The sequence below is a fragment of the Carya illinoinensis genome, chromosome 3 (genome assembly GCF_018687715.1).
Source record: "Carya illinoinensis cultivar Pawnee chromosome 3, C.illinoinensisPawnee_v1, whole genome shotgun sequence".
Lineage (NCBI taxonomy): Eukaryota > Viridiplantae > Streptophyta > Magnoliopsida > Fagales > Juglandaceae > Carya > Carya illinoinensis.
In genome coordinates, this window is record NC_056754.1 from 8,881,207 (window position 1) to 8,896,813 (window position 15,607).

General features: G+C 32.7%; 1 protein-coding gene across 4 annotated transcripts; it reads left to right on the top strand.

Annotated features, from left to right (window-relative positions):
• The first annotated feature begins 4,448 nt into the window (after positions 1-4,448).
• On the top strand, positions 4,449-13,153 carry LOC122303073 (uncharacterized hydrolase YugF). 4 transcript variants are annotated; one of them, XM_043114612.1, is made up of 10 exons: positions 4,455-4,933; positions 8,251-8,345; positions 8,454-8,551; positions 8,645-8,694; positions 9,451-9,546; positions 10,770-10,859; positions 11,331-11,423; positions 11,575-11,670; positions 12,022-12,087; positions 12,677-13,153. In XM_043114612.1, exons 1-10 carry the CDS (start codon positions 4,718-4,720, stop codon positions 12,803-12,805), a joined length of 1,029 nt encoding a protein of 342 aa, XP_042970546.1. In that variant the 5' UTR covers positions 4,455-4,717; the 3' UTR covers positions 12,806-13,153. The 4 variants fall into 4 exon arrangements, with proteins under 4 accessions (XP_042970549.1, XP_042970548.1, XP_042970547.1 ...); XM_043114614.1 differs by lacking the exon at positions 11,331-11,423 and having other exon boundaries at positions 4,452-4,933; XM_043114613.1 differs by lacking the exon at positions 12,022-12,087 and having other exon boundaries at positions 4,453-4,933.
• Positions 13,154-15,607: the final 2,454 nt, after the last annotated feature.

Below are 15,607 nucleotides of genomic sequence, written 5' to 3' on the forward strand. Positions count from 1 at the left end.
AAAATATCTAAAATCTATCCTATAATTCCCTCTTTCGATAGCAAATCATAAGATTAAAATAATCTAATTAATGACCATTTAATTATAAGCAATAAATTCAGAATAAATAAGACAAATATGAAAGAGAATTACTTCAAATTAATATAAAAAATAAAGCATAGTTTGGAATTAGACTACATCATTTTTTTAAAATAAAGAAAATTTAGTTCATACCAAAAAATAAATTTAATATAAACAAATTTATCATAATTTTTTTGAAAATAATAAAAGAAAAATAAATACTAAAAAATCTCCTCACAGTCCCAACCTCTCAGTCGCAACAATGTCTTCAAACGAAAGGTATCATTGCTGCATCATAATTATACTAATCACATGTCATGTCTCATTGCTGCTGCTCCGTGTCCCATGCATCAAATCCACCCTTGCATCTCTATCCCAAATCAAATTGTCAAAGAAATCAAACTCCGTATTTTGTAACTCCAATAAAACCACTGCTGCATCTTTCACCAATTGACCAAGCCAAACTAAAGAAAGCTGCCCCTTCTTTCCTTTTTCATCTTTATTGTGTATAAGATTAGTTTTGCCAATGCATACTTTTTTTTTTTTTTTTGAGAAATACTTTTTGTAGTTAGTAGATATAATTGGCGTGCAATCGGCTATAAAAAAGTGAATTAATACGAGATCTATTTGAAAAAAAATATATATTTTTATAATTTTTTTTATTCATGTAGGTCTTCCTGAATATAAAAAAAAAATTTATAATTTTTTTTTATTCATTTCGTATAACCGACTGCACGCTAATTGTATTTGCCGACTGTATGTAGCAAAACCCTTTTCTCTCAGTAACCCACCGTCCAAATAAAAGCTTAAGCAAAGTCAAATCACCAACCACATACAATTCAATTCAAATAAGGAAAATGATAAGCTTACATTTGATTAACAATTTATATATTACTATATAATAAAATAATATTATTTTAAATTTTATTTGGACTATTTTTATGATTTGATGTCTTTAAATATAATAAAAAAATATTATTATATTTAAAATTGTTTATAAGTTGTAAATAGGTTATCGGCAATCATTACCCTTCAAATAAAGGCCCGCTTGTCCTTTTTGAATTTAGAATAAATTTAAGTCCATTCCTATCTATTACCATATTCAAAAATTTAACTTAATATTTATTTCCAAATAGTACTAGCGATCAATTCTTACATTTAAATAAATTTTCACTTAAATCTAAGAATCTTTAGATGATAGACTTTTAAAATCTGGATCTTCATTTTATTTCAAATATGAGATAAAATTTAAATAATATCAATAAAGCCGACTAAAATTTAAAGTTAAGAAGTGATAAAATATTTTAAATTATGCAAGTTATCATTTGTATATTTAAATATATATATATATATATATTTCAACCTATTTCATACATTTAAATACACTTTAATAAGATTCACAAAATATTATTATTCATAAATCAACTCAAGTCTCCTTATCTGACAGATTAAAAATAAAAATTAAGATTAGTGTAAAAATATAGAGTTTTAGTGAGTAGGAATAATTTTGAACCTTTTTTATAATAGGGAGCTGTTACTCCCACTTAAACCCCCACCGAATAGGCAACTGAATTTTTATCTTTTTTTTAAAATTTTTTAAATCTATTTAAATTTTTAAAAAATAAATAAAAATTATAAATTCATTAAAAAAATTAACTTAACAATTGAGTAAAAAATAATAAATAAAAAAAATGAGAATCGGTGGCCACTATCAACAATTATCATATATGAATTTAGTATGACCACTATACAACGACATTTATTACGGAAGATGTTCTATCACACGTCATTACATTTATTATGGCAGAAACGTGTTTTCGCGAGGCGACCAATCCGACTTTGTTTCCATCTAAGGACAATGTATTGATGAAGGAAAATGAAAACGACAACGATACATCACCGACTCTTGTACTATCAAAAGGAAAATTATACTTTACCGACTATTTTATTATTTAGCTATGATTTTATATTAAAAAATTATTATTTTTCACTTTAATTCAAAATAATTATTTAATACTCAATTATAATATAGTTGTCATTATATCATTTCACATGAAGGTACTGAGTGAATCAAAATTCACAAATAGTCGTGCTAGCCGACAAATTCTTTTTAGTTTATTTTTTTATTTTAATTTATTTTTATATTTTTTTAAAAAAATTTTAAGTATTAAGTAAAAAAAAAATCCCTATCCAAACATAGGACAAACCAATTTTAATGTTTTCCATAAAAAAATTCTATCGAATTATGTTTTTTTATTTTATTTTTTTGACTTAATAGTTAAAATCAAGTGGTTTTTTTTTTAAAGTGTTATTTTAATAAGTTTGTATTTTTGTAAAAAAATATTTAACAAAAGAGAAATACTATTTATAATCATATAATGTGCAATTATTAAGTAATTTTTTTAAAAATTAAATAAATAAAATATTTACATAAAAAAAATCAATTTTTAATAATAAATCATATCCTTTTTAAAAAGATCGTGTAATGAGTTCACAATTATAAATGCCTTCCTAATGTACATGCCAATTGCCAGCATCTTTTAATAAATACATTTGTGGAAGTAGACAACCTTGCAATTGTACTAAAGGATAATGCTAGTCCTCTAAAAAAGAAAAGAGTTTTTCTATATACAAGTAAAGTCGTGTACTAATTTGTATATTAATACTGATTCATTTATACTTAAAATTTAAATTAATATTATTTTTAATAAAATTTATTTTTTGACTAATTACATCACATTAATACACAGATTAATATACAATTATACTTACAATTATATTTTTTCAAAAGAAAAAGCCACCGATTCTTTGTTCTGTTTTTACTTAATAATTAAAGAAATATTTTAAAATAATATTCTAACTTTTTAAAAAAAAATTAAAAATATAAAATAAATATATATATAAATCATCTGTAATATTTCTTTATGGCTGTGTCAGGATCCGCGTGGCCATTTCAGACTTTGTCTATCGTTGCAGAATCCTTGGACTGAAATGTTCCAAAAAATCCGTACGTCATGCGTTACTTAATTAAGTTATAGAATATAGAATAACTTGTAACCGGAGTCTCTTATATATGTTTTTTATAGGGGACAAATCAGAACGTGTCACGTAAAGGTTGATAAAAAATCCCAAGTCTCCGCGCTGCAGTGCATAACCCCCCTTCCGACCCCCCTCTCACTGCTCTCTCTCTCTCCTTCCCTCTCTCCCCTTCCGTCCCTTTCTTGTACAAAATTTCTAATACGAAATCACCTCTCCTTAACTCTCTCTCCGTCGAGGACCTCCTCTCTCTCTCTCTCTCTCTCTCTCTCTCCATTGAGGACTTTTTGTACTTAGTAGTTTCACGTCAGGTGGTCACATGGGACTAACATTCAACTTAAAATTTAAGAGTGGTAGTTTCATTAAGTCAATTGTAAGATTTTCATATTTTATATTTTGATTTTCATCTTTTCTTTTCCTGACTATTAGGATTTTATATTTTCTAATCCCCATGAATGATCTCTTGGCTTCGGGTGCCATTTATGTTTCGCAAACAAGGAGGGCTTAACAGCATGATTATGACCAGACGTCATGAACTGAATGTTTGGTTGGATTTAAATTTTTACTTTCTGGGTGAGCGTTTGATTCTAGAAAGAATTAATGAGTTTATATCAATAAATTAATCAAGTCGGTGAAGGCATGCAATAAAGAAGACATAAATGAGAAAGGATCAAAGAATGGCTTTGTTGGGTTGGAAAAAGCAATTCTTTTTGTGTGTAAGGATTTGGAGTATTTGCAATGGCATGCTGTTTTGTTTTACAGAAAGAATGGATGAGTGAGATTTGATACAAATTAAAGATTACGGGTAAAGCCCAGAAGTTGAAGGGAGAGAGAGAGAGGTGATTTCGGATTAAAAATTTCATGAAGGAGAGGGACGAAAGCAGAGAGTGTGAGGGGGAGGGGGATCTCCTGTAGCGCAGACACTTGAATTTTTTATTAACCCCTTACGTGTCACGTTCCCATTTGATTCCGATAAAAGATAATTATAGAAAATACTAGTCCAAAGCGTTTCTCTATATAATAATATTACTTATAATTAGTGTAATCATTTAAAAAAAAGTAGAGTTCAAGATTTAAAAAAAAATTTTATATTAATTTAATTTTAAAAGAGACGACACTCGCTAAAGCTATTGTTACTCGCTAAAGCTATTGTTACAAATATCATTTCTATAAAAAAAAATATAATTATAAGTAAAATTGTGTATTAATCTGTACATCAATATAATGTAATTAATTAAAAAATAAATTTTATTAAAAATAATATTAATTTAAATTTTAAATATAAATAAATTAATATTAATATATAAATTAATACACAACTATATTTGTACGTAGAGAAATTCCTTTCACTAAATTGTAATGCAACGACTCACCCCTTTTGGATGCTGCCATCTCGCAGCAACTGTCCCGACTCCAAAACTCGACTAGCCTCCACATGTGCTAACTGCTAACACCGCGTCGTCATTTTGCCTGCCTGATACTTTGCCATTAAAGAAACTTTTACCTCTTGTCTCTTTTCTGGCTCTCTCTCCTCATTTCAAAGAAAGTTGCTGGATCTTTTTTGCCTTTGATATATATTTTTCTTCTTTTTTCTCTTTCGGGTTCCAAAGGCATCGTGACTATGATGTGGGGTTCTCCACCAATACCTGCACAAACGCGGGTGGCCACCATGGCAGAAAAATGTGAGAGTCTCAGCAGGGTTTTGGCTTGTAAAACTGGTGGAGGTGGTGGTGGGACTGGTGCTGGGTTTCCATCGTTTCTTCCTAAGGAGGTTGAGAAAATCAAAGACCCTTTTGCCAGAACTTTGGCTCAGAGAATAGAGAGGCTTCCTGTACAGGTATCCTTGGCTAATTTCCCCTGTTGAATGTTACTACTCTCTTCTCCAAAACTCATGATTAGGCCAAGGCAAACCCATTTTCAAAATATGCTCTGGAGATTTTCCTACGATTTCAGTGCGAGAATCCTTAAGAAAGATGGTACTTAAGCATCATCGTCCCTTCTAAAAAAACCACCTAGGAAATAAATAATTAAATATCATGGTTATTTACATTTTTCCCCCTTTATTACAATTTCAAATGGACCTTTTTTTCTATTCTCGTAAAAACCATTGCCACATATATGTTCATAAACGTGTTTATTGCTGATCAGTCGAACCCAGATTAGCCATGGACGTTTTCAATATGAGATGACATGAAAAAATTAAATTTTTAATGATTCACCTTATTATTATATTTTTTAAAGGAATGCGAGGGTTACACATCCAATGATGGCATATAGTATTAGTTAATTTTTAATAATAAAAATCATTTTTTTACAAAAGAATTGCGGAGTGCTTTTGTCCTCTAAGATCGATAGGCTACGTTTGGGTATCAAGAAAATTTCATATATTTTCAACACTTCTCACTATTATTTATTATTTTATTATTATTTTTTATTTATTTTTACTATTATTTCTTACATTTTATTATTTTATTATTACTTTTTATCTATTTTTTACTACTATTTACAGTTCTCCTCAACACTTCAAAAAAAAATCACAAAAACTCGTTCTTTATAAATATATTTTTTATTGGGTCATCACTTTCGCAAACATAAATCCTTCCTCAAAAAAATGTTCTAAAAAGTCTTAAGAAATTTTTATTTATGCAAACATGTGTCGGGTTTGATCCATTACTTTTACGGGTGGCATTTTAGCTGCTGAAAGGATATCAGCTACAAAGAACCGAAATCAGAAAAATTGAACCAGGTTGGATTAAGTTTGGCTGAGCCTGACACGACGGTGAAATTCCTTTCGTGTTATACCTACTTGTGATGTTTCTGGATTCACGGTGTGTTTACCTGTGCACTGTTGGGCCCCTATGAGTAGAGTTTCGTTATGAGAAATATTTTTTGCAGTCGGGAAATGCAGTCGGCGTGCAGTCGTGGAGAAAAAAGTGAATTAATACGGGACCTACATGAAAAAAAAAATTATTTTTATAACTTTTTTTTATTCATGTAAGTCTCCCTGAATATAAAATAATTTTTTTATAATTTTTTTTTATTCATTCCGTACAGCCGACTGTATCTAGCAAAGCCCTTTGGTTATATATGTTTGTGGTAGTCCATTTTGATGGCTCGAGCGATGAGAAAAATTTTAAACATAAGTCTACACACTACAAATCATATTTTTTTAATTTTTATTAATTTTTTTCTTTTATCAAATGATTGGTATATAGATAATGAGTGAAAAAATTTAATTAGTTTAAAAAGAATAAACTTAAAAAAATTTGGAAAAAAAAAAAATAAATAAATATGTGGTATGTGGTGTGTGAGCTTATGTGTAGTAAAGCTCCGACCGACAAAGATCTTTTATATTTTGTCGGTGGATTTTGTTTATTTTCAGAGATGAGATAAGATTAAAGTTGAAAGTTAAATAAAATATTATTAAAATATATTATTTTAATATTATTTTTATATTGAAATATGAAAAAAGTTGAATTATTTATTTTATTTTGTATGAAAATTTGAAAAAGTTGTAATCATTAAGTAAGATGAGAGGAGATGAAATATTTTGTAAAAATGAACAAGCAGGTGTTGAGAGATGTTTGTTGTGAATAGTAATGAAAAAATAGGTGAAAAGTAATAATAGATGCTCTTTGGAGAAACATTTTGGAGGCAAAATATGGGAGTGTCTGGGGAGGTTGGTGCACTAATGAAGTCAGTGGGGCTTACGGTGTGGGAGTATGGAAACTTATCCGGAAGGGCTGAGATGACTTTCTTGACAATTGCAGGTTCGAGATGGGAAGGGGCACACAGATCAAATTTTGGCATGATATTTGGTGCGGGGACGTGGCCTTGAAAAACACTTTCGCCTCTCTTTATAGGATTGCATTGGATCAAGGGTCCTCAGTGGCTGATAATATGTGTAATAATACTAATTCCATTACTTGGTGAGTTCGATTCCTAGAGCTGCATAGGATTGGGAGATGGGAGACATCACTGATTTTTTTCATGCGTTATATGCGTTGAAGCTAAGTGGAGGAAGGGAGGACAGATTATTCTGGATTGGCATAGGGAACAAGAAATTTTCAGTTCGTTCTTATCACAAAGTTTTGTCGACCTACTCCCTTGTTGACTTCCCTTGGAAGAGTATCTGGAGGAGTAAGGTTTCCCTTAAAGTTGCTTTCTTTGATTGGGTGGCTTCTCATGGCAAAATCTTAACAATTGACAATCTAAGAAAGCGTGGACTCTGCATAATGGATTGGTGTTATATGTGTAAACGTAACGGCGAATTAGCAGATCACCTTCTTCTTCATTGCGAAGCAATCAAGGTATTGTGGGATGCGATCTTCTTGAGACTCGGTATCGCATGGGTCATGCCTAAAAGAGTGAGAGATCTTCTGCCTTGTTGGCGAGGGATTAGGGGCAATCGTCATATCGCTGCGGTATGGAAGATGGTACCCCTATGTTTAATGTAGTGCATATGGACCGAAAGAAATGGCTGATGTTTTGAAGATAAGGAACGCTCTCCGGATAGATTTAGGGATTTTTTCTTTCACACTTTGTTGCTTTGGGCTTTTTCTATTGCATGGAATGGAACAAGTCTCGATGTTTTGTACACTACTATCAGTAGCATGTAGTGTGGTATCTAGGCACTTCTATGTATTCTACCTGTGTACTCAAGCTTTGCTTATTTACGTGGATCAATAAACTTTTTACTTATAAAAAAAAAAAGTAATAATAGAATATTAAATAGTAGTAAAAAGTAATAAATAGTAGTAAAAAATACGTGAAAAATAATAATAAAGTAATGAATGTAGTCTAGTATGTTAAGAAGTGTTGAGGTATTTTCAACACCCAAACACACCTAAACATAGAGCAGAGGCTTGGGCCGATGGGTCTGGAGGTGAAGCTCCCTAGAAAGTTTGTTTGATCATTTTTGGGTCTTGATCCGACCCAACATATACATTGTATTATTCTCTTGTACAGCCGCTGCACTATATTTACTTATCATTGGAAATAAATTTATTTGCAACTCCATAGGTGTAGACACGTTGTCGAACCATGTAAACTTTGTATCATGTATGATTGATTCCACCTTTTATTTAACTCTTTTTTTCTTATCATTCCTAACAATATTATGGTTCTTGGGTGGCATTCCTGTTATAATTGCAGATTGGAATCTCTGAAAGTTGCATAATGAGTAGCTGCGTGAAACCGATTATTCAAAGGGAGACCAATCCAATGGTTCTCCTACATTGCTTTGACAGGTTTGAAATTACATCCAAGTTTGTCCAGGCTATAACATATCATCTGCTGCTACTTACGAAAAAAACATATCATCTGCTGAACCTGGTTTATTATGTTGTACTGTTTAGTTCTTGTTTAGAATGGAGGTGCACATACCCCTTGCTTGAAGAGGCTGGTCTGGAGGTTTGGGCCATCGATGTTCTTGGATGGGGCTTCTCTGATTTAGGTCCATTTACATGTCTTTTCTATTGTTAGTTTTCTATTCAAGTTACAGCAGATTATCTAATAATCTTTATTTTATCATGCTTACCTGTATTAGAAAGGCTTCCACCATGCAACGCGGCATCCAAGCGTCACCACCTCTATCAGGTATTGCTGGATTGTCGTGACTCCTAAAATCCTAGATTTCGTTGTTCCTCAATAGGTTCTTCTTTCTGAGTGGTAACAGGGTAAGAAAAAATATAGTAGCCCATAACCGAGTCTAGTCTAGTTTCAACCAATTCATAGAAGTCCCAAGAAGGGATGCACACACATCAACTCCATACCTTCCTTGTCCATTTAGAGTTATAAAGTGATCCTGTTACAAACAATGCCAATCACATTTACAGGGCTTAAATAGATTTCATCAGTGGGTCTCATGGTTTATAACCACCAATAATGCATTTAATGTGATTGTTTACCGACTAATTTTACAGCACAACTTTTCCTAAAAATTTATGTCATTCATGTGATAATTTAGGCACACAATATAAAAAGCAATGTGAATAAAGGACAAGAGTTCATTCAACAGAGTTAAAAATGCCTCCAAGTCCACAGAAATAAAACCTAGTTTCAACAGTTTCAATCGCTTGGCTCTGCTGATCAGGAGCAAATCCCTTATCTGCATTCTGCATGTCCTGTTTATCTATGCTCTTGGCTACAAAGTAATTCGTTTGCATTCCCACTTGAAAATGATTTCTGATGGTTCCGAAATGAAGTTATCTATGTTCAATCACTTATCAAAAAAAAAAAAGTTATCTATGTTCAATGAATTAGTTCTTCGAAGAATTGACTTACATCACTGAGAGAGGTAATTGCAACAGCATTTCAGTACTTGCTCTTAGTTTATCTGTTTTCATGGTCTAGCTTTGGAAGTCCTACATCAAAAGGCCAATGATATTAGTTGGACCAAGCCTTGGTGCCGCTGTTGCAGTTGACTTTGCCGTCAATTATCCAGAAGCTGTAAGTTTCTCCCTCCAAACGAGCTCATTAGTCATTATCAAGTCACATATGTTTTTATAAGAAAGGAAAAAAAGGCGAAAGGATAGGGTCTTAGAAGCATTATCAAGTCACATATACCGCGGATGTTTGAAACACTGCGTATTCCATATTTTTGCATTCAACTCTGTAATCAGTTATTTATCATTTCAGGCCAATATATTTTGATTTTGTGATCTTCTTTTGTTGTTACTTACTGTCATTTTATACCCATCCAATAATGATACTTCAGGCAGCATTTCAAACTTCCATAGAGGTTGGGAAAATGTAAAGTTATGGTTGAGCAAAAAAAAAAAAAAAACTAATGCTGGAGAAGCAAGTAAACAAAATGATAAGGAATAATTTATATTCAGTAAGTAGAAAGATTTTTCCCTCTGATTTGTGACATGATTTATTGGCCCTTACATGGGGGCTTTTACATCTAACTACTGAGTCACTGCATAAAGGCTGCAGTAATCAATAGTGGTAAAGTCTGAAAAGTTTGGGATGGAAAGATACACTCCTACTGTAGAAGAACAAGGTAATTTGGATCAGCTTTGCTGTTCAGATTGTGAGTTTAAAGCCGATTTGCTTCCAATAGACAAACATGAAATTTGGGTCTGCATTTAGTGGCTCCAGTACTGTTTTAGCTTGTTAACAAGTTGCTAATTAGGGAGGTGTCAAAAGGCTGACAAACTTACAGCTATTTAATTTCATTATACTCTATGCGATTAGTTTTGACCGACTGAATACCTTCTAATGTACTTTTTGCAGTCAAATGAATAAGCTAAGAATAATAACAGACGTATAGCTGACATGGAGTCAATATATATGATTTTTATAAGTAAGAAGAATTCAGTAATCCACATAATTAGGCAAGGCCCAAGTATACAAGAAGTATACAAGAGATGAACCTAATTACAAGCTATGTGCTGTGAAAAACAGCATAAAAGTCATTAAAACTAATCCCATTCAATATAATAGCCGAAGCCCAAAGTAACAATGTATGAGAGGAAAAGTCCCTAAACCCTCCCATCAAACGTTCCCTATTATCAATATATAACCTAGAATATCTGGTCTTCTAAAATTGTTTCTCGCGTGCTCCGTCCTTTATTGTTACTCTTATTAGTACTTTTGCTCTCACCTTATAGGAAGCTACTTGGCCAAAAAGGGCTGTACTTATGACATATTATCTCTCCTATTTACAGGTTGAAAAACTGGTTTTGATTAATGCAAGTGTGTATGGAGAAGGTACAGGAGACCTAGCTAAGCTACCTACAATAGTAGCACAGGGTTTGGTGAGTTTTAAAATAATTTATCACTTTGTGAAGGGCAGTGCTCCATATTGACTTTTCACAATGGTTATTTAGATACGGAAGACAAAAATTGTATTTGAAGTGTTATTATGTGCACATAATATGCGAATCTTTTCCTACGCCTCAAAATACATGGTCAGACAAACAACAAAGAGCTTGAAAATTATAACAGAGTTTCAATTTCTTCATAGGTTCGATCTTCTGCTTGTTCTCAGCCCTTACTTTGATAGGTTTAAAGAAACGAACATAAATATAACTATCAAGCTCTCTGTTAACGATTTAATTGCTTCTACAACGTTGCTTTCTTGTTAGCTTTTAGATTGAAGATACCATAAACATACCACTTTTGTTGTGTCAAGACTAGGCACGGCATGGAAGGAGATTAAATACTGACCTTTAATGGTATCAATGAGCTTTTCCCCCCATAACTTTCCTTACTTTTGTGTGGATCAGGTTTCTTTATTGAAAAGCATCCCACTACGCCTTTATGCAAATATACTTGCCTTCAATGGAATTTCATTAGCCACAAGCTTAGATTGGACCAATGTAAGGTTATAATATATTTCGTTGATGAGATCTTTTTATCTTTGGTTGGTCAGGTGCTATAAAAATGGGGAACTAATTACTGTTGAAATCTCTTGGGCTAGGTGATATACCTTTGATCTAATGATGGTGCTGCTCTCTTATTGCAAACTAGGTTGGCCGCTTACACTGTCTACTTCCTTGGTGGAAAGATGCAACCATTAATTTTATATTCAGCGGGGGATACAATGTTATATCCCAAATAAAACAGGTATAGTAGTCCCAACTTAATAAATATGCATATGCAAGTAGTGTGCAGTATCCTGAGGACTAGTAAACAGGTTTCATTAGTTTCTGTTTAATTTTATCAGTTGAATATACTTGGGGACAAAGTTGAGAAAGGAATTGATTTCATTATATGTGTTCGAAGGCATTTTTAAGTTTTCATATGCTCAACTACTTTTGAGAACCAAATAGAAGGTAAATTGTGTAGGGACAATAAGCTATTTATGAAATCAGAACTAGACCTTCTAACAAACTTAAGGTGATCGAACTTCAGCAACTAAAGAAGTCCCCAGTTGCACTAAAATGGTAAAATCTTGTCCAAAATTATGTTTTACAGGTAAAGCAGAAAGCACTTATCATTTGTGGTGAGCGTGATCAGATAATTGGCTACAAGCAAGCAGTGGTTAGTTTTTTGGCTTTTAGCACCTTACATATGAGATCCTTTTTTTTATAATGACCAATACCACGAAATAGAATTTCTAGATCAAGGCCATCCCTCTGTCTTCCTATAAATTAAAAGCAAAAAATTACAAGGTCTTTTGATCATAATACCCCTTGCTTGTCAGCCGTTACTGTTATATTAACTTTAGATACTTGGACTGTTTCTAAGATGTGAAGACAATATGGGTTTCTTGCCTAATGCGATGAGTCTGAATATTCTCCTTAAAACTCCCTTCACTTTGAGGGGTCAGTACTTTCAAACTCAAGACAGAAATAAATCATGTTCCAAGTCTTTGTCATGTAGCTATATGATTTCCACAGTTGGGTATTTGCACTTGGGTTGGTAACTCTGCAGCAGCCACTGCAATAATAAGAAGCTTGCCACCTTGAAATAAACGATAAAATGCTTTCTTCCTTTATAGTTTTTATCCTTGCACCCTAGAACTTGGTTGAAGTTAAGGTCATAAGCTATTAGAAATAGGATTGAATCTTTATTACACTCTTAATACTGTCAACAGTTTTTACTAGTTGCTGGTGTAAATATGATGCAGAGGCTGCACTGTGAACTTCAGGATGCAATTTTACGGAAAGTACCTGATTGTGGGCATCTCCCTCACGTCCAGAAACCCAGGTATGTCGCAAAGTTGATTGCAGACTTTGCTCGAGGTGATTGCCACTAAGAGGTCGAAATCAGACCTAGCTGGAACTGGTCCCTGCTGAAGAAAAGGCCTGCTGTTTTATCCTATACTCTAGTATGTAATTGGGGTTGTATGGTATTGTGTCAATTGTATCACACATCACTAAAGCTAACTGTATATTGTGTGAAAATACCTACTGTTAATGTTGCAATCACAACTCTACCCTACAAAAACAAAATTAGCCTCTGAACCCATGCAGTTATCCTTCTCAGGCGCCATTGCACTCATCACAGACTCGTGGTTAAGTTGTTGGTCTGAGTTGCCGGGTGATTATTTTTCTTTCTTTGAAACATTATAAGTTTATAAATCTTCATCCTATTGTCAAACCTATCATCATCCTGACAGGTATTTCTTTTTTTAATATACATTTTCAAGATTAATACTTACTAAATAAATATATAAAACATAATTCTTTAGGCTGAGAGCCAGTTATATAGTCAAGCACATTATAAAAGTGATGCCTTTGCATAGAGAATTATAAAGAGAAAATTTACAAATTGACGTGTGTGTGATGTAATATGTTAAAGACTAACTTTACCATAAAGGGAGATTTGCAATTAGATGTACTATGTCATGTCACAACAACTTGTAAAATAGTTTTCTTTTTGGATGAAGTAGGGGAAGAGAGGAAGGGGATGCAGAGAGGCTACGCCTACCCCGTCCGTACTTCTTAGCAACATTTATTACAAGTTTGTATCTTATGGCAAGGGGAATTGAATTTCTGTAATGGGCCCTTACCAATGACTGTATTAGAGATAGTCAATCTCCAAGAAATAGAGAGAGAAAAGAGAGAGCTAGACAGAGAGAGTGAGTGAATATGACTGAATAATTCTCGTTGTTTTCCTCCTCCTTCCCTTCTGTCTTTGAAGTTTCTTATTACTTCATACGGCATCGTTTTTATACAACACTTCACTTATTTACTAAACTAAACGACAACATTCTACTTATACACTTGCATCCCAAATAGGACTGAATCCAAAACAACAACAAACAATGTAACACATACGACACCGAATTACACAACATCAACTAACTAAACTGTCAATTTCCCTTCCCATTCCTTCTGCACACAAATCCAGCAATCACTTCCTTCCTTCCACAGCTACATACCTTCACTTTCAACCTGCTACTTTGAACCATTACAATTTCCATGTCATGATCTGGATGAAAATTGGGCAGGTTTTTGTTTTTGGACCAAAGAAGCTGCTAAAATTTGTGTTTTATAAGTCACTCACATGTGAACACTCAAACTGATACAACAGTGATCTTTTTTAAGTGGCCTGAGATAAACCAAAACAGTCTTATACTAGCATCATTTGTAATTTTCAAACAAGATTCAGGTGGAAATTCGTTGGTCATCCAAAAGTGTAATGAGAAGCGATGATTTCTATATAAAACCTGCCCAAGATTTGTTAGACTTTTGGAATGTTTTAATAAGAATAAGAGTGTAGATTTAAAAAAAAAAAAAAAAAAAAAAAAAAAAAAAAAAAAAAAAAAAAAAAAAAAGGAATTTACTGTAATGATTTCAATTTTTAAACCCTGATTTGTTAAAAGACATGAGAAGGGTTTTTTTCCCCCCTTTTGTTTTGATTAGTAATTTCAAGCTTTTCTCTTTGCCTCTAAATTTGAACAATTATTTTTCAGAAAATAATAATAAATAAGAAGAAGCATGGAATGGAATAGGTAGTGTGTAATTGGCTCTTGGACTATTTTTAAGCATAAATTTACAAAAAAAAAGTTTATCAATTGTTCCTTATTCTGTAAGGTATTCCCTAAGCATATCACTTTTATAAACAAAGGTTTTTTTGAATATATGAGTGACATATGCATAAACTTGCGGCATTGGAAACTCCTCGTTTGTTTTCACAATATATCTTATCTAATTATTATAAATTTCCTAAATTCTCGTACAAAATAAAAAAATATTTCAAAATTTTTAAATCCCAAAATAATAATAATATTAAAAAATATTTTAACAATATTTTATTCAATTTTCAATTTTTATCTCATCTCATCTTATATGTGAAAACGAACGAGGCATAGATCAAAAGGACTTCAAGGGTATGTTAAATATGGTTAGGGTGCTATGGGGATGCCCTTATGATATCCAAACTTGTTGGCACTAGTAGGTTTGCAAATTGCAATATAGTTTAGGGACAGAACGAGAAAACTGGATATATTGTTCTATCATAAACTATAAAAGAGATCTAATGCTACTATCCTTGTGGAAGACAAACCTCTTGCATTTCTGAGTTTAATTTTAACTCATCAAATTATTCCTATATCAGTGAGAATTAGTAGAGCATTGGGAATGCAAACCGAGTTAAAAAGGATAACAACTCTGCTTGATCTGATATTTCGATTGATTTCGAGTTCCATTTTAGGCTGAGGATGCAGATACATGTATTTATTTTGGGGCAAGTAGTAGCAACTAATATTGCCGGTGTACAGGACCACGGAAGAATGATCATAAACATAAAAGTCCAAAGTGAGATAAACCAAAATCCAACGTAGCCAGGACTGTCCTTGGTCTGACTGAGGTGGTTCGGGTCCCACATCAAACTAGCAAAAGTGCAAGCCACGTGGGGGTAGGGATGGAATGATGAAGTTGATGACAAAGTCAGTGTTCTTTTGAAAACAAAACCCACCAATGTTTGTCAGCAAGATCTTCTTTGGACAGCCCCCATTGTCCACCAATAGAATTTTCCTCGTATGGATAAACTAACCCCACAAGTATTTAAAAGAAAATTGATTTTTTTTTCCCCCTGCTATTGCTGCTTAGGT